A 27,430-nucleotide genomic window follows, 5' to 3' on the forward strand; every position below is an offset into this window, starting at 1 on the left:
CAAGCACATACACTGATAAACTTGCACATGCACTGAATGCCTCTAAGAAGACGGGGGATTGCTTTGGGAGAGGATGGGGACTGGGGACAGGGTGGTAAAGGAGACTTAATTTTTATGATATAGCTTTTGCACCTTTGGAATTTTGTACCATGTGCTTGCATATCCTCGTTTAAAAATATGAAAGTATCTAAGGGGGATAAAAGATCAAGTCATGTGTGCCATAGACCCTGCCCCCCTGCATTTCTGAGCACAGCCAGGCTCAAGGAGAGGTTGAGGGATAGGGAAAGGCTAAGGGTTCAGGATGTCTATTATAAACATATTTTTGGTAATAAAAATACAATAAAATATAAAACAAGCAAAAACAATAGGCATTTCTATTTAGATATGACTGTTTGGCTCCTGCTGCTTCAAAATATCTTCCATGCCAAAATGGCCCCTCGAATCAGCCGTGCCAGAATTCCCCCTTGAGATCCTATGTCCCCCAAAAGAAAGATGTCGTTTGCACCACTGCAGTGCTAAGGAGAGACGCTGACAGAAGCAGCAGAGTCCAGAAGCAGCAGAGACCACAGAGATCTGAGATGGCCCAAGGGGTTATGGAAGGAGGGCTGGTGGAGTTGTGCCTGGGAGGGTGGGAAGCCGGGCAGAGAGGATGGGGGAGGATCTGGGAGGCAGGAGAGGGAAAACTGGGCATGTTTAGGCAAGGGAAAGGCAAGAGTCTCACTGACGTGAATATAAGCTAAGAAGAGAGAATGAGGTGGAGGCCCCTTTGGGGAAAATGTCGTTCAGCCTACATCTTACAGACAATGGGCAGCCTTTACCGTCATCCTACTGCTCTGGGAATAGGAAGGGGGAGAAGGTGTGGTCCCTCTGGGGCAGCTCACAGCCTGGAGGGCAGCAGGTGCACCTCCAGGCCCTGCTTCTTTACGTAGGTTTGTCAAAACACTGGTGTCATTGTACCTGAGCAATGGAGTTAAGGACACAGCCTTTGCAGCTCTGTGACCCGTCCTCCGCTCCTTTTTGCCCATTAGCTGCTCCATTTTGAATTCTCAGATGCCTTCTCTCCCTTCATTCTTTTTGTTGTTGTTGTTAATCCTCACCTGAGGATATATATATTTTTTTTCATTGATTTTGAGAGAGAGGGGAAGAGACAAGGAAAGAGAGAGAAACATCGATGTGAGAGAAACACATCAGTTGGTTGCCTCCTGCAAGTGCCCCACCAGGGCCAAGGCCCGGGAGGAGCCTGCAAAAAAGGTACGAATCCTCGACCAGAAACAAACCCGGGACCCTTTGGTCCACAGGCTGACGCTCTATCCACAGAACCAAACCGGCTAGGGCTCTCTTATATTTTTGTTCAGTTTCTTTCAAAAACCGGTCTTTCCATCCTGGGTTGAGTAACCTTCGCAGGCTGGGCCAGCCCTCCCACCCGCTCCAGCTGCACACTCTGCTCTCGGGGCTTCTCTGTGCCGGCTGGTGGTTCTCCCTGCACCCCTGCGCCCCTGGCAAACTCTTGTTCACCCTTCATGGTCCCCACCCTGCCTAGAGGGCTTTCTGGATTCCGCTCATTGAAGCCATTCCTCTAGGCTTCCTAGGTTTCCCTGCTCTGGTCCCTTCTTGGTAATAAAGGAATGTCGCCTGCTGGCCCCCAGGGGAGCTGTGGAATGCCGACTTTCTCAGTGTAGCCAAACTTGCTCTGCAACTTGCAGAGCCCCCAGGGAGAAGAGTGTTCAGTGAGATGGCAGGTCATGAGTGTGTCCTGTGATTCCTTGCACTTCTCTGTACTGGGTGTGCAGTTTAAGCACAAATCTTCTAAATCAGCCCCATTCTCAACTCAGTTAATAAAATGCGCCTACATGTTTAAAGTCACATTTTAAAACTGCTAGAATATCAATAGGGTTGATTTTTTTTTTTCTTGTGCACTTCAAAGGCCTGATTGGGCCATTTATGATCTCAGCAAGCAAAACCTTCCCAAGTGATTTAGACCACTTTAAATATTTATAAAATTTCTTTTAAATCTAATATGTAAAAATTTAAATACGGCAAATTTCACGTTGTCTTCAATATCCCAGCATTGCTTAGAAATGTAGTCAAATTCTCTCATACCTTTCAACGTGAAATCATAAGTCTAAATTTCAGTTGCATATTTTAAATTGGATTAACAAACTAAACTGTCAGATAGTCTAAAATGTCACATATTCCTGAAAAGTGAGACTTTAAACACCAAATACATAAATGATCTCTAACCGTAACCCCAAAATATTGATAGTATGAATTTTACTTCATTCTAAATTTTCTGTGGTTGAAAACGATTTCATCCATCATGTAATCCTAGTATAAGGAGTCAAGGATAAATTCTCTATACAGAGCAATGTCAAGTTCTACCCTGGGCACTAATATCTTGGTGCAGAAGAAAATGTGTCCGTTGTTAAAGGGGTTAATGAATTATTAAAACAAAGTGATAGTTAAGTACTTGTTATTAAATTCTTTAATTTTCAATTTAAAATAGAAATCTGGTGTTGCCCATGATAATTGAATAGGCTAAGTGAATGGAGCATGAACAGAATGTCACTATCTTTAAAAAAATTTTTTTTTACTTTTCCATTACAGCTGGCATACAATATCATATTCGTCCAGATGTACAACATAGTGACTAGACATTTATATAACTTATGAAGTGATCACTACCATAAGTTTAGTACCCACCTGACACCATACATAGTGACTGTAGTATTACTGATTATATTCCCTCATTATGACAATTTTTTTACAACTGGCAGTTTATATATCTTAATTCCTTCCCGCATTTCCCTACCTGCCCCCTCCCACCAAACCACCCCATCTAGCAACCATCCATTTGTTCTTTATGTCTATGAGTTTTTATTTCTCTGTCTCACTTATTTCTCTTAGCATAATACCCTATATTGAGGTCCATCGTGCTGTCACATATGGCAAGATTTCATTCTTTTTATGACTGAGTAATATTCCATTGTAATATTCCAAAATATTAAAAAATATTTTTATTGGTTTCAGTGAGGAAAGGAGAGGAAGAGATAGAAACATCGATGATGAAATAAAATCATTGATTGGCTGCCTCCTGCACACCCCACTCTGGGGATCAAGCCCGCAACCCAGGCATGTGCCTTGACTGGGAATCAAACCATGACCTCCTGGTTCATGGGCCAAAGCTCAACCACTGAGTCATGCCGGCCTGGCTACCTCTTCTTTATCCATTTGTCTATCATTGCACACAGGTTGCTTACATATCTTGGCTATTGTAAATACTGCAGCGAACATAGGGCTGCACATAACTTTTTGAATTGTGCGGAGAGCGGCCACAGTGTTTGGACAGGTTCAAGCCTCAGACTAATAAGAGGGCATGACCCTCCCATGGCAAAGCCACATGCAAGTCCCAGCACAATTATAGCCAAAGGCTATAGTTGTAAGCTTGACCTTATGGTCCGAACCTGTGGTAAGTGATATAGGCTGCCGGAGGTGCAGCAAGTAAACAAAGCTTGATCAGGTGCATGTAATCGAGTAGATTCGAAACCCAGGAGAACATTGTAAACATCTTGACCATGCCCTTACTTTGCCTGTGGAATCTGGCTATAAAATAAAGACGCGGCTTGCAGGCCGGGGCGCTGTCTCTCCATCAGAAAGGAGCATCCCATCTAGCCCCAGCTTTATTCTCTTGTCTGTCTTTTCTAATCCTTCACTCCGCCGCCTCCCCCCAACCCCAGGTTCACCCATGGCCGTGCTGGCGTGGCACAGAATTGATGTTTGGGACTTCTTTGGATAAATACCCAGAAGTGGAATTGCTGGGTCATATGGTAGTTTTATTTTTTATTTTGGGGGGCACCTCCTCACTGTTTCCACAGTGGCTGGACCAGTTTACAATTCCATGAACAGTGCATGAAGGTTCCCTTTCTTCACACCCTTGCCAACGCTTGTTGTTTGTTGTTTTATTGATGATAGCCATTCTGATAAGGGTCAGGCGATATCTCATTGTGGTTTTAGTTTGCATATCCCTGATGATTAGTAATGTTGAGCATCTTTTCATATGTCTGTTGACCATCTGTGTGTCCTCTTGGGAGAAATGTCTATTCAGGTCCTCTGCCCACTTTTTTTAAAGTCAGATTGTTTGACTTTTATTTTTTTGGTGTTAATTTGTATGAGTTCCTTATCTATTTTGGATATGAATCCCTTATCAGATGTATCTTCGGCAAACATCTTTTCCACTCAGTAGGTTGTCTTCTCATTTTGTTAGTTTCCTTCATTGTGCAAAACCTTTTAAATTTGATGTGGTCCCGTTTGTTTATTTTTTCTTTCCTTTCCCTTGCTGGAGGAGACATATCCAGAAGAATTATTACTAAGAGCAATATCAAAGAATTTACTGTCATGTTTTCTTCTAGGAGTTTTCAGATCTTACACTTGCCTTCAATTAATTTTGAGTTTATTCTTGTATATGGTATAAGACAGTGATCCAGTTCCATTCTTCTGCATATACCTGTCCAGTTTTTCTAACATCGTTTATTGAAGATACTGTCTTTCCCACATTGTATATTTTTGCCTCCTTTATCATAGATTGACTGACCATATAGGTATGGGTTTATTTGGGGGTTCTGTTTCATTAATCCATGTATCTGTTTTTATGCCAGTACCATGATTTTTTTGATTACTATCAACTTGTACTATAGTTTGCTATCAGGTAGCATGATATCTCCAACTTGTTTTTCTTTCTCAAGATTGCTTTGGCTATATGGGTTTTTTTGTGGTTCCATATAAATTTTTGGATTATTTGCTCTAGTTCTATTACCATTGGTGTTTTGATAAGGATTGCATTAAATCTGTAGATTGCTTTGGGCAGTATGGACATTTTAATTATGTTAATTATTCTTCTCAATGAGCACAGTATATCCTTCCATTTATTTGTATCTTCTTCAATTTCTTTCTTTAATGTCTTACAGTTTTCTGATTACAGGTCTATTACCTCTTTGGTTAAATTTATTCCTGGGTATTTTGTTCCTTTTGGGATTGTTTTCTTAATTTCTTTCTTATAGTTTGTTCTTGGTGTATAAAATGCAACCCTCCCACTTTACAGAATTCATTTATTCTAATAGTTTTACGGTGGGATTGTTAGGATTCTCTATATACAGTATCATGTCATCTGCAGATAATGAGTTTTACTTCTTTCCAGTTTGGATGCCTTTATTTCTTGTCTGATTGCTGTGGCTAGGACGTCCAATACTGCGTTGATTAAAGTGGTGAAAGTAGATCTCCTTGTCTTGTTCCTGATCTTAAATAAAAAGCTTTCAGCTTTTCACCATTAAGAATGATGTTAGCCATGGTTTGTCATATATGACCTTTATTATGCTGAGGTATGTTTCCTCTTTGCTGAGAATTATTGATTTTTTGTTAACCCTCACCTGAGAATATTTTTCCATCAATTTTTTTAAGAAGGGAGGGAGGGAGAGAGAAAGAGAGGAACATCAACAGGAGAGAGATACATCAATTGGTTGCCTCTCGCATGTGCCTCAAGCAGGACTAAGGATTGAACCTGCAACACAAGTACATGCCCTTGACTCAGCTTGGAACCCAAGACCCTTTGGTGTGCAGGCTGACCAACTCTAATACTGAGAAACACTGGCCAGGGCAAAAATTTTTTTATCATAAACGGATGCTTGCTTTTGTCAAATGCTTTTTCTGCATCTATTGATGTGGTCATATGATTTTTATCCCTCATTTTGTTTGTGTGGTGAATCACATTAACTGATTCGCAGATACTGAACCAGCCTTGCAACCTGGGTATGAATCCCACTTGATCATGGTGTGTGATCTTTTTAATGTATCGCTGAATTTAGCTTGCTAAGATTTTGTTGAGGGTTTTTGCATCTATGTTAATCAGGGATATTGGCCTATGTAAATTTTTGTAGTTTTTTTGTGTGGTTTTGGGTAACTGGACTCATAAAATAAGATTGGAAGCTTTCCCTTTCTTTGATATTTTTGAATAGTTTGAGAAGAATTGGTATGAACTCTTCTTTGATTGTTTGGTAAAATTCACCTATCAAGCCAAGACCGGTTTGGCTAAGTGGATAGAGCGTCGGCCTGTGGACTGAAAGGTCCCAGGTTCGATTCCGGTCAAGGGCATGTACCTTGGTTGCGGGCACATCCCCATTGGGAGGTGTGCAGGAGGCAGCTGGTCAATGTTTCTCTCTCATTGATGTTTCTGACTCTCTATCTCTCTCCTTTCCTCTCTATAAAAAATCAATAAAAAATATATTTTTAAAAAAATTCACCTATCAAACAAGCTGGGTCCAGGGCTTTTTTGTTTTTATTGAGTGTTTTTAGATTACTGATTCATTTTTGTTATTAGACTGTTTTAGATTTTTCTGTTTCTTCCTGATTCAGCCTTAGAAAATTGTATTATGTTTCTAGAAATTTATCCATTTATTCCAGGTTTCCAATTTGTTGGCATATAATCGTTCATAGTATTTCCTGATAATCCTTTGTATTTCTGTAATGTTGGTTGTCACTTCTCCTCTTTAATTTTTGATTTTATTTGAGCGCTCTCTCTCTCTCTCTCTCTCTCTCTCTCTCTGTTTGGCTAAAGGTTTAACAATTTTATCTTTTCAAACAACCAGCTCTTGGTTTCATTGATTTTTTTCACTTTTTTTTTTACTTCCATTTATTTTTGCTCTGATATTTATTATTTCCTTCCTTTTACTCACCTTCGACTTTGTTCTTCTTTATCTAGTTCCTTTTTGAGTGTGGTTAGATTGTTTATTTAAGATTTTCTATTTTCTTGAGGTATTGCTATATATTCTCCTCTCAGAATTGCTTTGGCTGTGTCCCATAGATTTTGCATCATTGTGTTTTCATTTTTATTTGTTTCAAGTATTTTTTTTATTTCTTATTTGATGTTGTTGGTAACCCATTCATTGTTTAGTAGTATATTCCTTAGCCTCCACATGTTTGTATGTTTTTCAGTTTTCTTCTTGTAATTGATTTCCAGTTTCATACCACAGTGGTTGGAGAAGATGCTTGATATGATTTTAGTCTTCTGGAATTTTTTGAGACTTGTTTTGTGGCCTAACATATGGTCTATTCAGGAAAATGTTCCTTGTGCGCTTGAAAAGAATGTATATTCTGCTGCTTTGGGGTGAAATGTCCTGAAAATATCAGTTAAGTTTGATCAATTAAGTTCATCTGGTCTAAAGTGTCATTTCAGGACACTGCTTCCTTATTGATATTCAGTCTGGCTGATCCATCCTTCGAAGTCAATGGGGATGTTAACATTTCCCACTGACCATTACTGGTGATCTCTTCCTTTGTGTCTCTCAGTATTTGCTTTCTGTACTTCGGTGCTCCTACGTCGGCACATAGATGTTTATGAGAGTTACTCCTCTGGTTGGATTGATTGCTTTGTCATTATGAAATACTCTTCTTTGTCTGTTGTCACAGCCCTATTTTATTTTTATTTATTTTTAAAAATCGATTTTTATTGATTTCAGAGAGGAAAGGAGAGGGAGAGATAGAAACATCAATGATGAGAGAGAATCATTGATTGGCTGCATGCCCTCCTGCATGCCCCACACTGGGGATTGTGCCTGAAACCTGGGCATGTGCCCTGACCTGGAATTGAACCGTGACCGCTTGGTTGATGTTCAATCACTGAGCCACACCAGCCAGGTTACAGCCTTTGTTTTCAAGTCTATTTTGTCTGATGTAAGTATTGCTACCCAGATTTTTTAAATTTCCATTTGCATGAAATCTTTTCTATCCCTTTTCTTTCATTCTACGTGTATCTTTCAATCTGAAGTAGGTCCCACCAAGATCAGCCCATGAGTTTTCACAACTGGAGGGAGCCATCGGCTCTCCCTTTCCAGGCACTCCCCATCTTGCTTAGCGGCTGTCTTGGAGACCCCTTAGTTGTCTTGGGGAGGCCTCTCCCTCCGTTTTCTCCTCCCATGAATTTCCTTCAAAGAATTCTTCTTTCCCGGTTCAGCCTTCTCTTTGTAGGCTGGAGGTGCCCAGCTGGCTGATTCTGCTCTAGTTTACTGCATTATTGGTTTTGCTAGTTTATTCAGCTCGTATCATTGGTTAAATTTCAGTTCTCTGCAGAAGTGGAGGTCACTGTCATTACCACCCTCAGCTTGGGGACTTCAGCCAAAATTCTGAGTCAACAGGCAGAGTATCACCACAACTTGCTTAAAGCATGCACTTCAACCATAGTTTATTGTACTTTTGGTGATGGTGTTCTTTTTCTTAAACCTACTTTCTTAAACCTTGGCCCTGCAGGCATTTGAGATTTTTAACCTCTGCTCTATATTTTTACTTACTAAAAAAATGTTTGATTTGACTCTGACAGAGGTGACTATCTCCCATTGCTATTGTTTTGTCCATTTTGCTGCACATCTAGGTTTTGTTTTTTGGTTTTTTTTTAATGTTTGCAGGAAGAGTTAGCGGGTACTTGGAAATAGGCAGAAGAGATGCTAGCTGTCCTTTCAGTGTAATGCTGGGCTTGACTCTGTTTACTGGGTGTTTCACAAGGCTACAGGGCAGGGGTTAACTTGTAGATGGTTTTCAGGTAGAGATGGAAATCATTGCTGTCCAGAGGAATAGATAAACCCAAGGTTATGGGTTATGGCCCTGTTGGACATTAACCAGTTTTGTATCTAAACTCATAATTGATTAACTACTTACTTCTACCTATCTTAGCTTCTCAAATGGTCTTTTGACTGGTTTTAACATCTTCTTGGTTCCCTATTTGTTAAATGAATTCTTTGCCAGGTGTTCTTTTTATATTTGCCCAAGAGTCAGAATTTTGACCTTTATGAAAATTACACTTTAGCCATTTATAAATGTTGATACTGTAACTTGGCATGTAATGATTTATGACAGTTATGACCTCTTTGTAGATCATCAGCTCTGGCGATAAAGTTTTCTTTTACAGCTTTAATATTTGTAAAATGTTTTAAAAGTATTACTTAAAGTATCAAAGCCTCAAATTCAGCTTTGTCTGATATGAAAATAATACCAACTTTTGCTTTTGGTTGGTATTTAATACATTATGGGTTAGGCGCCTGTTAATTTTCATTTCCCATTATCTTAAATACCTCGTGTCAACATATAATTGAATTTTATTATTTGATCTAATGTGGATTTGTTCTATTTACATTTGTTAAAATTGGAAGTATATGTTTGGTCTTAATACAGTTATCTTTTTGTTTTGTCTTTAATACTTCCTTGTAATTTATTTACATTATTATTTTCCTTTTTTAACCATTTTATTTTCCCAGGTAAAATAAAATAATGCAGTAAAGTTTGTATCCTTTGCAGGTCTGCTGGCCTCATTCTTTATGCTCTATGGTCCTTCCTGTACCGTCCTTCCTGCTGTTCTTCTGGCAAGTTCAAAGTTTATAGACTGTTTTTAGTTCTTCTGTTAATGATCAGCTATAGCTCTAACCTCTGTTTCTTGATTTATCAAGTTAAAAGATGAAGCTGAATGTATTGATTCTTGCTATGAACTATGAGGAAATTAGTGTACTCATGCCTTTCTTCCCTGTTTCTTCTATTTACTAATCTTTTTTTAGTTGACTTTCTGTCCCAGTGCATTATTATTATACTAGAGGCCCGGTGCACAAATTTGTGCATGGGTGGGGTCCCTCAGCCTGGCTGGCGAACTGGGGGAGCGGCCTTCCGGGGGGGAAGGATCACGGGAGGTTGGCTGGTTGGCCCACCCCCTCTCGACCAACAGCAATGGGAGGGCTGGCCAGCTGTGGGGAGGGACCGTGGGAGCTTGGACCCAGCAGCAAGCTAACTAACAGCCGATTCCACGAGGAATCGGGCTCCCTCCTCCCTCCTGTCTGGGTTCAGGGTGCGGATGAACCAGATTCGGGGCTGTCAGGGCCCCAGCAGCAAGTTCTGGGTCAGTGCTACTGGCCAGTCATCTGGTTGTTCCAGTTGTTCAGTCATAACGGCCACTTAGGCTTTTATATGTGTATAGATTACATTTCTCTTATACTGTATTTTTTAACCATTTAAATAACAAAGACATGTTAGAAATTTTAGAGTGTATAAAATAAAGTATGAAGAGAAGTAAACTTGTGTACTCATCACAACTTTAAAGAGCCCCCCTGGATGTACCTCCACAATCACAATTCCCTACCTCTCCATCTGTCTGACTCTGTGCTAATCTGCCCTTACGTCTCTCTGTCCATCTGTGTGTATGCATTTTTATAGCTTTACCCAGCTGTGTAAGGCCAAGGCGATTTGCTACTGTGAGAGGAAGGCTCCCAGAAGATGAGCTGACCAGAGACTGGCCATAGTCTGGCTTCAGCTACCCTGAGACTTTCCAAGTGCCTCCTCTGGAGAAGTCACTGAGTAGGCTTATGAGCGAGTCTCTGGGAATATAGGACTCCCATCGTCAGGTGTCTGGCAGGACTGCCGTTTGGGGCAGGTACTGGGTGTCTGGCAGAAACATGGCCAGGGACAGGAGGCTGCTTTGTGTTCTCTGTGTCTAATGTCATCATGATTGACCTCAGAGAATTTGGGTGGCAGGGCAAGGAGGGATGAGCACAAACTTCATCAGCATGTGGCAAAGACAAGCTGGGTACAGCTGAGGATTGGGAACAGGCTCACGTGGGCATTCTGGGCTCAAGTTATAAAGGGTACAATTGCAATGGGGGTTTGGGGTGATATTCCTCAACATGTGTGAGTCTTGAGTCTCCTTGCTTTAATCTGGATTTGTTCCCCTGGGCAGTGGGGTCAGTCATCATTCTAGAATTTCCCTTCGTCGTCATCCAGAGGATTTGGTCTCCTCTAGCGTCCTCTATCTTGTCTCTAACAGCATCTTCTTTCTGGGTTCACGCCTTTGCTAGAGTAGAGCACATCCTTAGTAGCCTCTTGAGAAGGAGCACATGGGAAGTAAATTTCTTGAGACCTTAAATATCTGAAAATACCTTTATTCTTCCCTTACACCTAGTTGATAATTAGGCTGACAACAGAATTTGGAAATTTTTCCCTTTAGAAATTGAAGGCATTGCTTCATTTCTTTTCTTGCTTTCAGTATTGTTGTGGAGAAGTCCAAAAGCATTTTCATTCCTGATCCTTTCTATATATAAAACTTGTCCCACAGCCCCTTTGAAATGTGTGTATCTTCTTTTGTTCTCCAGTGTCCTGAAGTTTCACAGTCCTTTGGTGGGGGTGTGTTTTCAAGCTATCACACTTGAAAGTCACAATTCCATTTCAAGCTGGAAATTCATGTCCTTCAGAATTGGGAGACTATCTTGAATGGTTTTGTTACAGAGTCCCTTCTCTCTTGTTTCTCTCTGTTCCATTATTCTGTAACTCCTAATGTTCAGTTGTTGGACCTCATGGATTGGTCCCCCGATTTTCTGAGTTTTTCATTTTAGCTGTGTGTCCCCTGCCCCTCGCCCCAGTGATTTTGTTTACCTTTGTGAATATCTCTTGATATATGTTGAATGAAATGGCATTATTCAGGGACCTGCTGTATAGAAGTGCTACTGATTTTTGTATATTAATTTTGCATAATTTAACTTTACTGAACTTACTGATTTTTATCTGATAGGTTTTTGGAGTCTTTAGGACTATATCTATACATATCTATATCTATCTATATCTCTTTATATGTATGGCTATATATAATCATGTCATATGCAAATAGAGACAGTATTACTTCTTCCTTTCCAGTTCTGATGTCCGATTCTTCCTGATTGCTCTGGCTAGGACTTCCAGTTACTGTGTGGAATAGGAGTAGTGGGAGTGGCACTTCTGTCTTGTTCCTGATTTTAGAGGAAAAGCTTTCAACCTTCACTGTTGACTATGACATTAGCTGTGGGCTTATCCCATATTCGGTTGAGGAAAGTTCCTTCTAGACTTGTTAAGAGTTTTTATCATGAACAAATGTTGGATTTTGTCAAATGATTTTTCTGCATCTATAGAGACGATCACATACCTTTTTCTCTCATTTTATGAATGTGATGTATCACATTGATTGACTTCCATGTTTTTAACCATCCTTTAACCCCAGGGATAAATCTCACTTAATCATGGAGAATTATCCTTTTAATGTGCTGCTGAATTCCGTTCGTTAGTATTTTACTGAGACTTTTTGCATCTATATCCAGCAAGGATATTAGCTTGTAGTTTTTCTTTTCTGGTAGGGTCCCTTTCTGGATTTAGTATCAGGGTAATTCTGGCCTCATAAGATGCGTTTGGGAGTGTTCCCTTTGACTTTTTTGAAGAGTTTGAGAAGGATTGCCATTAATTCTTCTTTAAGTGTTGGGTAAAATTCACCAATAAAGCCATTTGGGCCTGAGTTTTTACTGATGGGAGATTTTGTTTTTTAGGTTACTGATTCAATCTCCTTACTAGTTATTGGACTGCTCAGATTTTCTATTTCTTCCTGCTTAAATCTTGGTAGGTTGTATATTCCTAAGAATTTTTTCGATTTCTTCTAGGTTTTTCTTGTGTCCCATAGTCCTGTAGGCTTTCTGCACTCTTTTTCATTCAGTTGGTTGTTGCCGTTATTCCTCTAGATCAGTGGTTCTCAACCTTCCTAATGCCCCGACCCTTTAATACAGTTCCTCATGTTGTGGTGACCCCCAACCATAAAATTATTTTCGTTGCTACTTAACTGTAATTTTGCTACTGTTATGAATCGTAATGTAAATATCTGATATGCAGGATGTATTTAGGCGACCCCTGTGAAAGGGTCGTTCGACCCCCAAAGGGGTTGCAACCCACAGGTTGAGAACCGCTGCTCTAGATGGATCATTTCCAATGTCCTGCCATCTAAGTCATTTATTCTTTTTCTGTGCGGTTCTGTTTTGATGCTGCCTATTGGATTCTTTAGTTGTATTTTTTGGCTCTAATATTTCACGTATTTTTTTTTTTAAATATATTTTATTGATTTTTTACAGAGAGGAAGGGAGAGAGATAGACAGTTAGAAACATCGATGAGAGAGAAACATCGACCAGCTGCCTCCTGCACATCTCCTACTGGGGATGTGCCCGCAACCCAGGTACATGCCCTTGACCGGAATCGGACCTGGGACCTTTCAGTCCGCAGGCCGACGCTCTATCCACTGAGCCAAACCGGTTTCGGCAACACGTATTCTTTTTTAATGCTTTCTATTTCTTTGTTGAATGTCTCGTTTTGTTGATGCAGTGTTTCCTTAATTTTGTTTAGTTGCCCGTGTGTTCTTGTAGTCCATTAAACTTCCTTCAGAAGATTATGCTGAATTCTTTGTTGGACAGTTCCTAGATCTCCTTTCCTTTAGGTTTATTGGGGCTTTATTGACTTTTTTTTTTTTTTTTTTTTTTTTTTTACCTGTTTTGTAATCCTTGGTTCCTAATATTGAATCTGAGCATTTGAGTAAGTAGTTTCCCCTTCCAGAACTTCCAGGTACCCTTTGGCAGAGACACTTCATCCCCAGCAGCTCAGTGTGGCTTCTGGCTGTGTCCGCTGGTAATGTCCTTGAGCAGGTGGGGCTTGCTGAAAGTGTCCATCTTAGCAAGTGGGGCTTGCTAAAAGCGACCGCTGGTATAAATCATATTGGCTCCAACCTTCTCCACTGCCCAGTAACTCTAAGGTTAGGGTGGAGGGTTTCTGCTCACTGGCTGAAAACCATGAGATAGGACTACTGACTTGGTTCCTAGCAAGGCTCGGATGAGTTTTCTGCAGTTGCCTGGGTTCTCTGGTCAGGATTACTAGACAGAACTGGGTACTATGCTCAGCAGATTCATGCTCAGCAATGAATTAGCTTTCCCGCCCTCGCAGGGCAGCAGGACAGGCCTCGTGCCCTGCACAGCTCATTGTTTGGGGACTTGAATCAGACAAGACTGCATTGAATTCCCTGGCCAGTCAGGGCCACTAGGTTTGCTCTGCAGATGGAAAAAGCCACGGGCTTTGCTTTCTGTTCAAGTGCCTGTGTGAGCAGAGCAGTTAGATGGGCTATGCAGCTTCCCATGGGCTCTGATTAGGTTCCCTGGTAGGGTAGCTGAAGGCTGTACTCAGCAGTGAGCAGGGCTACAAAGCAGTTTCCTGGCCAAGGGGGAGTGGGAGAACCAGCTCCAAAGGTGGCAAGGCTATCTGAGGTCTTCACTCAAGCTGACCCATTCCCCTTGTTCCCTGGCTTTGCTCTGCGATCAGCTCTGCTGGTTCTCCTCTGCTCAAGCGTTGCCCGGCTATGCAGCTTCTAGGTGTTCCCAATGAGGCCTTCTGGTTGAGGAGCTGGGAGCTACATTCAGCTGTGAGCAAGCCTGTGACTCAGCTCCCTGCCGGGTGGGGCAGACCAGGCTCTAGAGCTGGCAAAGCTCTTTGTTTGAAGACCTGGATCAGGCAGACCCGCATCCCACCGACTCCCTGGTCAGACTGCCGCTGCCTGGGCCCTGCAGATGAGCAAAGCAGCTGCAGTGGTTGGGACTGCTCCTTGGGCACTGCAGGTAGGAGCTCTGTCTGCCAAGGTCTGAGTGCTGGTTGGTACCAGCCCCTCCTCCCTTCTCCATCACAATTAGATTCCCAGTGCCCAAGCCCCACAGGTGCCCCTGCAATTCCTATGGGGCACGACCAGAGTAGGGCCCCATGAAGTGACCTCAGTTCCGGGGAGGCTAGATGTTGGCCCTGGGCTCTTCTCCCGCTGGAAGGACCTAGGCTCAGAGGCAGCCTCTGGGTGTGGTCCTGCACGGGCCTGGGGGAGGGACGATGTAGCCAGCGGGAAGCTGCTCCTCTTATCCTGCCAATGTGACGTTTTGGTCTCTGTGGTGCAGGGGAGGCTTTAGCCCACCCCCGTTTTCCAGAATTCTCTCAGTGGTGTCTTGTCCTGTTTGACAAGAGTTGTTCATTCTGTGAATGGGAGCAAAGTCAAAAGGGACCCATGTCACCATCTTGGTGATCCCTCTCCTCTGTCATCTCTCTACTAATATTATTGGATCAAGGCTCTACCTTTATGATCCCGCTTAACGCTACCTCCAAGAAGGCCCTATCGCAAATACAGTCCCATTGGGGGCAGGGGCTTCAATATATGGACTTGGTGGTGGTGGTGGTGGGGGGCACGGCACATTCAGGCCCTAACCAAGGAGTTTACTGTTGCTGTGTAGCGGTCATCGGGGTTGTTTCTGGAGAAGCTTATATAGGACGGTATTTTGGGGTCTTTTCTCTAGCGCGGGTTAGATGCTCCTGAAGAACCTTTCAATTTCTGGCCTGTAGGGAAAAGGTCTAGCCTCCAGCATTCTGAAAACGGATTTGGGGAGGATTCAAGTTAGTATGCATGAGCTCACTTCATCATCCTGTTTTATTACCTTGACCTTCAACTTTGTCTAGAGTTCTCTCATCCCAAGGTCTGTGTGACTCTCTTCAGAGTAAACTCCAGTCTATTGCTGAGGTGGAACTGAGCGTCTGCTCCGTGGAGGAAATGGTATGGGGACCTAATTGCTGTCAAACAACTGCCATCAGTCTTCCTTGTTTTGGCGGCTACCCTTGCTCTTTAACGTGTGATGGTGTCAGTTTCAGGGGCTTTGAAGTTTCCGTGGTATAAATCAGCGGTCGCCAACTGGTGGTCCGTGAAGTCGAAAGGTTGGCAACTGCTGGTATAAACTGTATTGGCTCCAACCTTCTCCACTGCCCAGTAACTGCTGAGTTACTACTGTCCACCTGCTGTACAGCCTCCAGATCTTATCCCTTTTGTCTTTTCTTTTGTTCTTCCTGTTCTTGGAGATTTGTGGTGTTCGTTTCTTTTAAAATCCCCTTTAGTCTTGTGTGAGCTTAGGGTGGGAGCAAAACTAGAGGAATATTCAGTCCTCTTATTTTAACCTAGCTTTCCTTCTTTTCTACGACAGTACATTAGTTTCAGTTCTCTAAGTAGGTTGATTACTTATTGCTGGTTTTCTTTCCACATTGTCCCTATTCTCAAGTTCTTTATTGGATGTATCGCTTATCTGTATTTTTTCATCAAGTAGTTTTTCAAGTTGTGCCAAGAAGTGTCATAAGGAAGGTGGGGTGGAGGGCAGACAGTATCTGCTTAGGCCAGTGGTCGGCAAACTCGTTAGTCAGCAGAGCCAAATATCAACAGTACAACGATTGAAATTTCTTTTGAGAGCCAAATTTTTTAAACTTAAACTATATAGGTAGGTACACTGTTAACAACTTAATTAGGGTACTCCTAAGGCTTAGGAAGAGCCACACTTAAGGGGCCAAAGAGTCGCAGTTTGCCGACCACGGTGCTAGGCAAATGTAGCTTCAAAAACCCCCATGCCTTTCCCCAATCCAATTGCTAGCCCCAAACCCATTCTTTTAGAAATTCAAGAGCCACCATTGCCCATAGGTATTAGAATCCTTGAAGCTTTCTGAGTTTTCAAACGTCAACGTGTTGCCTTTATACTCAGCTCTTCACTCACTAGCTGTGGTCTTGGTTAATTTACTCACCTGTTTTGAACCCTGGCTTCTCATTTGTAAAATGGAGGCTGTAATTCCTGCCTCAGAGAATAGTTGTGAGGTCAAGACTAGGCCTAACTGCTCAACAGATACTATTCCCTTTCTTTCTCTTTCCCCGTTTCCTCCCTTCCCTTTTCTTCAGGTAGATGTAAATGATCCTTTGCCTGCTGCCCCAACACCCCAAACACAGTGGTCCAAGACCCTAGTTCTTGCAAAGCCAGACAGAGGCAGAAGCCTCAAACCCAGGCAGCTGACCACCAGGCCTGCTCTTTCTTGAGGGGTCCAAGTGCTGAGCCCTCCCCCCCGCCCCCCACCATGTTCTGATCCGGACAGTAGCTACTGTCACCTTCCTGGCGCTCACATTTGCTAATCTTCCGGACAATATGAGCCCTGTGCAAGCGGATAACCTTCTCTGCAGGCTTTAGCTGGCAAGGGAATCTGTCTTGAAGCAGTAACGTCTATCAGGGGAGAAAACGTAAGGTACCGTCACCTCTAACCTCAATAAAAGCATGTTACGCTCCAGTACCTTTCAGTGAACCAGCAGCTTGACATTTTGTTTGATGGGACTTGTTCACCATCAAACGTGCTGCTGCCTTAATGGAAAAGGCCAAGCTGCCAGACAGGTTTCTCCTCCCTCACCTCCTGGACGGCGAGTTACGAACGCAGGACTAAAGACTTGGCGGTAGAAGTAAAGGAAGGGACACCGAGGAAGCCTGTCGTGGCTGCGTGACTGCTTGTAGACAAAAATTTAAAGCAAATCTTAAGAGTCAGTAATGTGTGCAGCCCTCATGCTTAATCATTCTAGTTGTTGTGAAAATAAGAATATGAAAGAATATAAGAGATGAAAGACCTGCTTAAGTAAGCTGTGGCAGCTGCAGACAGTGGAACGGTGGGTAGTTATTAAAAAGGACGAAGTAGAGCCACGTGCTCTGCTGTGAGATGTTGCCATTATTTTGCCAAGTAAAGGTTACAGAGCAACACATACCGTGTATTCTTTTAAATAAAACTGATTGTGTGTGTGTGTGTGTGTGTGTGTGTGTGGCGGGGCGGGGGGGCAGGGTGTGGCAGGGGAGATGGATGGATGTTCATCGCAGTGCTTAGCACGGTTGCCTGCGATGGTGAGACTTCAGGTTATCCTGTGCTTTTCTGTTTTACTTCAAATTTTTTCCACAATGAGCATACGTAATTTTTAGAAAAAGCTGTTTTCATTTAAATAGAGAGCAGACTGATTGCTTTGCATTCTCTCCTGATGAAGCCACTCACGCCCACTACCTGCCCCTGTAAAACCTGAGACAGGACCTTCCTCGCAGGCTGGTGGTTGAGGGTGAAATGACATGGGCTGTTGGGTCCTCTTGAACGTAAGCCGCCTGAAACCTTTTCTCCCTAAGAAAGGAAATGTGAGGTAGAGGAGTGAGCAAGTCTGAGTCACTGACTCAGGTCTGACTCCTAAACCCATTTAGTAGCTGAGATGGGGTTGCCTGCTGGGCCGCTCCAGGGGCACGTGGCATGTGTGTGCGAGCCACAGACATTTTATAACTGGTTCCGACTGGAACTGGCAACGTGGTGGCCCTGTCTTTGGGCCGGTGTCCTTGCTTGTTAATTGGGGGGAGAGCAGTGCTCACTCTAGGGCTGCAGTGAGGATCACCCAGGTAACGGATGTTCTGGTGCAGGGGCAGCGCACAGTGGGCCTGAGGAGGTGGTAGTTTCTTCCCTGAAGGAGGAGTGTTCGGGTGCACAAGGAGTGTTCGAGGCCTGTGAAGACAGAGGGAGGAGACAACGCTGCGAACTTGGATGCAGATGGTTTGCTACTTTTGTAGGCATGTATTTGATGCAGGACTCCTTAAGGGGACACAGCTGCCAGCACACAGGGGAGACCAGCAGCCACACTGACATCGGACAACTTGCTGGGGAGCCCCCAGAACTGTAGGGAGATTTAAACATGCTTTTTGCTGTTGGGAGTCTCAGCAGGTCTCTCGTCCTTCACAGTATGGTTTTGTCAATCTGCAACCCTAGACTTCTATGAATGAAACAGAAGGACCGACAGGAGGAAGAAATGGCCTCAGAGACCAGATACTATTCTCTGACACTGGCAAAAAGTCAGATGCTACTGCCAAGAGAACTTTGTTAAAATGGGCCAGAGTCTGCCCCGTTAGATGTTAGTAACAGCTGGGACTTCTGGTGTTTTACGCTCCACAGGCCCTGCTCTCAGAACCTTACACGCATGAGCTCATTCAGGTCTCTGCATGGGGGAGGTACTCGTATGGCTTCCATTTTAGAGAGAGGAACTGTGCCGAGAGCCAGGGATCTACTGGCCCAAGGGCACACATCTGACAGAAGCTACTGCATCAGAGTAACAATTGTTTCTATAGCAAATGGCACGGTTCATGCAGCCTCTCAAATGTGACCGTATCTGACACTCACACTTACCCTGAGAGATGGGTGTGCATCTCACGTGGGAAACAGGAAGCTGCAGCTCAAGGTGAGGGACCTGCCCACATCCCCGAGTTAACGGAGGAGCCCAGGTTTGCAGAGCCTAGATCACGAGGTCTTTCATAAACTCGGGGGTCTGTGAGTTCTTTATGAATAAATGTTTTTCAACTTAATGATAGTCTCACAAAAAATCTTTGGACATGAAAATTTGCAATTTGCAGGACATTTTTAGAGAACAGGCTTTGTTTTTTGTTAATCCTCACACAAGGATATTTTCCACTGATGATCAGAGAGCGGAAGGGAGGGGGAAGACACAGCCGAGAGGGAAACATCGCTGTGAAAGAGACATCGGCATGCTGCCTCCTGCACGCGCCCAGACTGAGGCTGGGGATCAAGCCTGCAACTGAGGTATGTGACCTTGACTGCAGTGGAACCCACAACCCTTCAGTCTGCAGGCCAACACTGTCCTCTGAGCCAAACCGGGCAGGGCCATCTCAGGATTCTTTTGAGGCTGTGGAAATTTTTTCCTTTAAAGGGAGTTCATTCTTTCCCACATTTGAGAAACTGAGCTTTATTCTTTCACTGGGTGATATGGATCTTTTTTTTTTTTAATCTCATTTTCTATTCAAATAGATTTCAGTCTGTTCTTAATTTTATTTTTTTTAACACTCCAGGTGATATCACAAGAAGCTGAACTAAGCAGAGCTATTTGGTTTGAGGTGGTTGCTCAGCTGTTCAATACAGATCAGGAACCCAAGGTGCAGCTCTCAAGGTTTCAAACAGAGGCCGCAGGGTCCTGCCTAATGGATCTTTCTTATAAGGCGGCTGCTCTACTGAGGAGCAGCCATTTCTGGGAGGGCCAGGCTGGCCAGGCCACCGGAGTGCCAAGCGCCATGAATGCCAGGAGAGGTCCTTGGCAGTCAGCAGAGAAGCTGTTTCTAGTAACAGAACGCTGCAGGGACTGCACCCCCGGGAAGCTTGAGAAGCTCCGCATCTTTGCTCAAGGCTAGGAGACTCACTCCTAGGACGGCTGGGGATGAGCTAGGTAGGTACTCCTGAGCCCTAAGATGAAAATCCAGATGAAACAATGACTTATCCATTAGAAACAGGCAATTATGTCTTAAAAACTTGCTCTAAACTGTCCTTTTACAATGAACCTTACATGTGAAAGTCCTTTTACAACTTTACAAAGGACTTGTTTGCACCTTACACAGTTTGACACATGGGGTTAAGTAGGACAGATGAGAAATTGGAGGTGCAGAGACTTCGGTGGAGGCAAGCCTGGGCCAGCACGTTCTCCCTTCTAGCTCGTCATGTGTGCTAACAGCCATCACAGTATATGCTTTGTTAGCGTAACAGTTTTATTTTTAAAGGAAACACACACATAATTGAGAAGCAGCTAAGTGCCCTAAACTACGCTCATGGAAAGCCTCTGGCTCCACCGAGCCCACGGGAAGGCAGTGCATTGGCCTCGTGGCAGTTGAATGAAACGGCAGACGGCACCCAGGGGGAGGGAACAGTGTCAAAGGCTGGAAACCACCCTGTATATTCATGGCAATTGCCACCGCGTTTACAGGGGAGAGGAAAACCCCTTACGTGATTCTTCTCTGTTGGTTTTATTTTTTGTACCTCTGAGAAGAATCAATCCCATTTAATGATCCTTGTGAAAGGCCACAGAAGCCGAGGGGCACAGGCTTCAGCCATGCTCTCATGGACTGACCCTCTCCAGGCGGAGTCTCCTTAGGTAACCTGGGACTTACGAGACAGTTCAAGGTGGAGCTGGGAGAAGCCGGTCTTTTTCCTATCTTTAGACTTGGGCCCGTTCTGCAGTACCGTTTTTAGTTTTGCTTTCATATGAGCTGAACTCTTATCTTTATCCATTTAAAGCAAACCGAAATTCATCTTAAAGAATTAAAATGCAGGGAACAGCTCCTGTGGGAGGGCATCTTTACTTAGGGCCACGCCACCCAAGACGCACGCCCGACTCCGCCTGCTCAGGAGAGACAGAAGGAGAAGCCAATCGTTTCTGTGGGTGTAGGTGCTGCCCACACTGTTCTGCAGTTATAAAGAAACATAAACATATGTCAACTCCTCTCTCCATCACAGTTACTGCAAACATCACAGAAACCAGAATGACTTGCAATAGAAGAAAAGCTCATTTTCGTGTGCTGGAATGCTTCTGTGTTCAAGTCCAGAGGTAAAAATCGGTCAGTTTTCATGTGTTCAACCTGCCTTTTGTCCCTACAGCATATAAATAAGTTTCTCCTAACTTTGCTTCTACCCACCACCTAGTTTTATTTCATGAAGTATGGAACCCAAATGAGTTGACTAATTTGCTGTTGTCAGTCTGAGTAAGTCACTTGCTGGCCACATGCAGAATTTAGAAACTGGGTACACGACTTAGCCTTGAAAACTGGAGTGACTTCTTGACAACACACAGGTCGGGGCACAGGAGCGCCGAGCGCCAGAGGCTCCATGCTTGGTCACCAGACGCCCGGTCGTGCCCTGAGAGCAGTTTCCAGTCTCCGCAGCTGCAGGATGAGGGTGAAGCTTCTTGCCAAGGGGACAGGGTAGGTCCATTTGCTTTGCTCAGCCTCTCTGTTGAATATTCAAGACACCTCCACTTCCTGCCAGAAACACTGCATCAGGTGGACTATTGGGGCTAATATTTTAGTGTCTTCACCATGTACGGGCCTTGTAACCGGTAGCCAATTTTTCTGTAATAATTCCTGGTGCCAACCCCTGTGAAGAAGCAAAACTATAAAAGTAAGAATCTCTACTATACATAACCATAGCGACCCTCAAAAGCCACCAAACACTCCCTCCTCTCCCACTCAGACCACATTGCGTTTCAGATTGAATCTTACTTTAATTAAAGTTTGGACCATTTCTATTATTTTGAATTCAAGGTGCTGTCTTTCAGAGGCTGCATATGTGAGATGTCTTCACTCCAATGAAGCCCAACAGCAGTATGCTTTCTAGGAAGCTGAGAGACCAGAGGTGCGGGAAGACGGGGTTTCCACAGAGCGCCAGGAGCAAAGGTATGCTGCGCTTTACTCCCAGGGCCTACTCACTCCTTGCGAGTGACAACTTCAGCAAAATATCATCAGTCACATGAAGACTAATGAAATTAAGTTGCATTAATTTATAGTTTTGTTTTTATTGATTGATTTGATACATGATCAGTATAAGCACCAGGAGTTTATACCAGTTTTATGTTTGCAAACATTGCAGGAACATTAGCTAATTTAAGTCGATCCAAAGTACACCACTATCAAGAAGCTGAGCCCATAGGAAGATAAAGCATGGCTTATGTAATGGTCTCTTAGAGGGAGGTGAAGAGAATGGGCTTTTGAGCCGCCAGAGAAGGCCCGGACCTGTCATTTTATCGTCTGTAACGATGTTCCTATGTGTTAAGGATGCTGAGTATTCATGAGGTAGTCCATGAAATGTGATTAGTCTAGAGCCTGGAAAAGGCCAATTCCTCAGAAACATTGGCTGTTATTGTTATTGTTTTAAAGCTTTTCATGATCTAGTATCTGATTATATTTCCATCTTCTGCAACTACTGTCTCCTTAAACACTATGCTCCAGGCTGGAGTGAATTTTTAATTTTTCTAAGTTCCTGTGAGTGTCTGCCTCTTTCCTCATGTTGTTCCCTCTGGCAAATTAACTGAACCTCAGGAGGGAGTTGTGGGAACCTACAATTTATAGCCCGTTGGTTAGAAGCACAGGTAACAACCTAGACTCGTGACTGGAATCTGAAGTGGGAGCAGTCTTGTGTGACTGAGCCCTTCAGCTGTGAGATCTGTCATTATCTCCAGGGAGATAGTGTCGGACTTGAGCTAAATTGTAGGACACCCAGCTGGTGTTGCAGAACTGCCTGATGTGTGGACACCTATATGTCACGGGTCGGTAGTGTGGTCGTATTCAGAGCACTTTGTGTGACGTAAATGAAAACCAGAGTTTTCCTTACAGCGCTTTGCCCTCCACAATGGACCGTGATGGCTGTCCTGCCTCTTATGCAGGGCAAGCTCCATGTATCTTGTTCATCACTTTGTATTGCTAGTGATCAGTACTGTGCATGAAATCAAGTTAACTGTTAGTTCTCTCAAGTCTGGCCTAATTCTTTGGCCTAAACGTTTGCTATTTAGGAATAGGATTTCCTACCCCCTTCAAAAATTTTCAGGTACTAAATGGAACTGATGCAATGGGGCTAACAGAACCATATCTTGTGATAACAGGTCACTAGAGAATTACCCTTTTAATCCAAGGATTGCTGTTACTCATAACCTTGTACAATATCACCTTGTCTTTGCATTCTAATCATTACTTCAGTTCAACATTGTGGCCTGGGCTAGAGCGAGGAGAAGACATGAAGACTAATGTGTCAGGCAGTACAGCTCAGACCACTGAATACAGGAAGACTTCTCAAAACCCCACAGAGGGGTACGGACACTTTATCAGATCCTCTATCCATCAGCACATCCTATGACCCAGCATTTATACTGTCAAGTGAAAAGAACAATTCTTACATCCAACAAATGACATGTATTCATAATATCCCCAAAATCTATCAATAGAATAGATAAATCGTGGTATTTTAAAAAAATGGAATACTGTGCAGCAATGAAAAATGTACAGCTATCTGCAACAACATGGGTGAATATCATACCTTGTTTTGCATGAAAGAAACTAGATATAAAAGATTCCATTGCCCTGGCCAGTTTGGCTCAGTGGATAGAGGGTTGGCCTAAGGGTTTGATTCCCAGGTTAAATCCTTGCCCTGGCCAGGGTACATGCAATCTATGTATCTCCCTGTCTCCCCCTCCTCCCTGCCTTCCACTCTCTCTAAAAATCAATGGAAAAAATAACCTTGGGTGAGCATTAAAAAAAAAAAAAAAAAAAAAAGATTCCATCAGATAAAGGCAAAACTAATTTTATGGTGACAGAAATTAGAATATTGGTTACATTTGGAAGATAATATGGACTGAGAGTTCTCAAAATGTATCTTGATCTGAATTAGTAGTTACACGGGACATACACATGCACAAACTAATTAAGCAGTACACTTAAAATGTATTTTACTGCATGTATGTTATATCTCAATTTAAAAAACATCCATTTAATAGAGGTTTCAATATGTTTTAAAAGCTCTATTTTGCCCAAAGAATTCTGTGAAAGAAGGCAGGAGGAGCAGGAAGAGAGGCAGAATGACCACTCTATCACACAGATGCCTCTGGAGTCATTCAATGCAGTGCTTTCCACTTCTAGAGTCCTACCTGCTAGAAACGATTCTTCCCTTTCCCTTCTCCCACTTGAAAATCCACATTCAAACTGAACTAGGCTCTGTGGCATAGCAGCATTTAATAGAGAACAGGAACGTCAATGTTAAAACCCGACTTTTCCTCATCTTCAGTTACAGGTAGATAGTATTAGCATGGGCAGGTGAAACTAAGGATTTTGATCAAAGGAGAGACATGAATGACTTATACTGTATTTGAAAGAGATCAGTCTGACCGCTGTTTTGAGAACAGAATGAAAGAAAGCTCCAAGAGGTCAGGGAGTTTGATCTGTTCTAGTCACTGCAGAACTGCTAGGACCAGGAGCAATACCTGGCACATTGTTAAAAACTCCAATATTTTTTCTTTTTTTAAAAAAAATATATTTTATTGATTTTTTTACAGAGAGGAAGGGAGAGGGATAGAGAGTTAGAAACATCGATGAGAGAGAAACATCGATCAGCTGCCTCCTGCACACCCTCTACTGGGGATGTGCCCACAACTAAGGTACATGCCCTTGACCAGAATCGAACCTAGGAACTTTCAGTCCACAGGCCAACGCTCTATCCACTGAGCCAAACCGGTTAGGGCTCCAATATTTTTTTTCAATGAATAAGTGATCAAGGGCAGAAACAGTGACACCGGTTAAACTACTGCGATAATCCAGGAAGATATGGAAGTGGCTCAGAGCAAAGTCATGGTGGTGAAAAGTAGGCGGAGTCTGGAAACATTTTTAAGGCAGGGTCAAAAGAAAATAATCTGTTGACGTACATAGGGTCTGACATAAGGAGAGGGGTCCAAAATGACCCAAAGGTTTTTGGCCTGAGTGACGGGAGGGTTTGGAGAAAAGAGAACTTGCCACTATGAGACTGGAAAGACAGTGAGGAGGAGGGATGTAGGAGGACCTCGGGAGCTCAGTGCTGGCCATGCTGCTGAAGGAATGGCTGTTAGAAATTCAAATGCAGATGCTGAGCAATACGGGACTTTGGACGCCTTTCTTGGTCTTAAAAAGAGAGATGGAGAAAGACGGTCTCTCTTCATGGCTGTCGTGTTGGAAAGTAATTTCTGCCGGGGCAGATGTCTTGCAAGGGGACCTGCCTGAGGATGAAGCTGATGTGTGGAGGATGGCAGAGCAGACAGATGAAGACAACCTGGGTCTCTTATTGCTACTGCTGAAACCATGAATTCGCCCAACCCTGAAGCTACTCTAACGATGAAGTTGTTATGAAATAATGTTTTCCATTTAGTTTAAGCCACTTTGGGGGACAATTGTTTGTACTGTGGTAAAATAGATAACATTTACCATTTTAACCAATTTCAAGTGTACAGTATAGTGGTATTAAGTACATTTACATTGCTGTGCAACCCTCACCTCCGCCATCTCCAGAACTCTTCATCTTGTAAAACACACTCCATACCCCAATCCTTCTTCCCCGTCCGTCTCTGGCAACCACCATTCTACTTTCTGTCCCTATGAATTTGGTTACTGTAGGAACCTCTTGTAAGTGGGATCATACGTATTTGTCCTTTTGTGACTGGTTTATCTCACTATATCTTCAAGGTTCCTCCACGGTGACTTTATGCCATTTTGAGTTTTCTCTTACTGAAAATATTACAACTGGCATGTCAGCTTAAGGGCAGCAACTGATAAACACATGAGGTCACGTCACCATTTAAAATCAGAATTCAGCCCTGGCTGGGGTTGTACAGTGGTTAGAGCGGCGGCCAGCGTACCAAAGGGCCATAGGTTTGATTTGATTCCAAGTCAAGGGCATGTACCTGGGATACAGGTTTGATCCCTGGCTCCGGTTGGGACTCATGTGGGAAGCAACTAATCGATGTATCTCTCTCTACCCTTCTGTTCTCTTTAAGGATCAATGGAAAAATATCATTGGGTGAGGATTAAAAAAATCAATTCAGAGGGGGTAGATCAGACTATGCTACTCTCCTATTTAAAATTGCTAAGGGCGAGTCCCAAGATAAAGCTCAAATTTCTTGGCCTAATATACAGCCTTTCATGCCCAGTCTGGTTTGCCCTTCAGCTTTAGTTCCTGCCACAAATGACCTTTCCCTATCCAAAAAGAAGCTGGGATTCATAACCCCGTCTTGATGCTAGCTGGTCTATCGTTTTGGTATTCATGCTTTATTTCACTCTGGAGGCATCTCCATACTGTCTACCTCCCCTCCTAGAATTAAGTTCTTATTGCTGTGCTTTATTTCATTTTGGGGGGCACCTCCATACTGTCCTAGAATTAAGTTCTTTGAAGTCAATGATGTCCATCATTAGGACTTAGCACATTACAGTGTCTAGCATGTAATCAACATGCAATAAATGCTTGCAGATTTACTGTCCAGGCATACCACGTTTTATTGTGCTTTGCTTTACTGTGCTTCACTCTAAATGAACTTCACAGAGACTGTGTTTTCATCAACACTGAGGCAAAGTCCTCCACCAGCAAAAGGATTGTGAATTAACACCATTAAAATGTCCATACTACCCAAAGCAATCTACAGATTCAATGCAAACCCTGTAAGATACTAATGGATTTTTTTCACAGAACTAGAATAGCCCTAAAATTTATATGGAACCACAAAAGACCCCAAATAGCCAAAATAATCTTGAGAAAGAAGAACAAAGTTGGATGTATCCTGCTACCTGACATCAAACTATACCACAGGCTATAGTAAGCAAAACAGCAAGGTACTGGCATAAAAACAAACACAGAGATCAATGGAACAGAATAGAGAGCCTAGAAATCAACCCAAACCGATATGCTCACTTAATCTATGACAAAGGAGGCAAGAATATACCAGTATGCAAGGGGGTAAAGATAATCTCTTAAATAAATAGTGTTAGGAAAACTGGAGAGACACATGCAAAAGCATCAAACTGGACCACTTTCTTTTACTACATGCAAGAATAAACTCAAAATGGATTCAATACTTAAATCTAAGACCCGGAATCATAGAAGAAAACAGGCAGTAAACAATCTGAAATCGCTCTTAGTAACATACATATTTTTAGCTATATATCTCCTTGGGCAAGGGAAACAAAAGAAAAAACAAATGTTTGATATTGAACTATAGAGCTTTTGCACAGCAAAGAAAACCATCATCAACAAAAAAGACAACCCACTGAATGGGAGAAGATAGTCACCAATGATACATATGATAAAGAGTTAATATTCAAATATTTAAGGAACTCAATCTGACTAAAAAATGAGCAGAGAAACTAAAAATCGGTATTTCTCCCAAGAGGACATACAAAT

General features: G+C 42.9%; 1 protein-coding gene across 2 annotated transcripts in view; it reads right to left on the reverse strand.

Moving 5' to 3' along the window:
* The window catches only part of ELP3 (elongator acetyltransferase complex subunit 3), a 147,207-nt gene that overhangs the window by 32,346 nt on the left and 87,431 nt on the right, over positions 1-27,430 (reverse strand). The window contains exon 15 of one of the 2 annotated variants that reach the window (XM_036313501.1): positions 20,224-21,622. The exons of the other annotated variant lie outside the window; for it this stretch is intronic. Within the exon in view, the coding sequence (XP_036169394.1) occupies positions 21,543-21,622 (80 nt within the window). The 3' untranslated portion in view covers positions 20,224-21,542. Of the gene's footprint in view, positions 1-20,223; positions 21,623-27,430 lie in introns of those variants that run through there. 2 annotated transcript variants of the gene reach the window in all.

This window comes from Myotis myotis, unplaced genomic scaffold (genome assembly GCF_014108235.1).
Source record: "Myotis myotis isolate mMyoMyo1 unplaced genomic scaffold, mMyoMyo1.p scaffold_m19_p_6, whole genome shotgun sequence".
In the NCBI taxonomy this organism is placed as follows: domain Eukaryota; kingdom Metazoa; phylum Chordata; class Mammalia; order Chiroptera; family Vespertilionidae; genus Myotis; species Myotis myotis.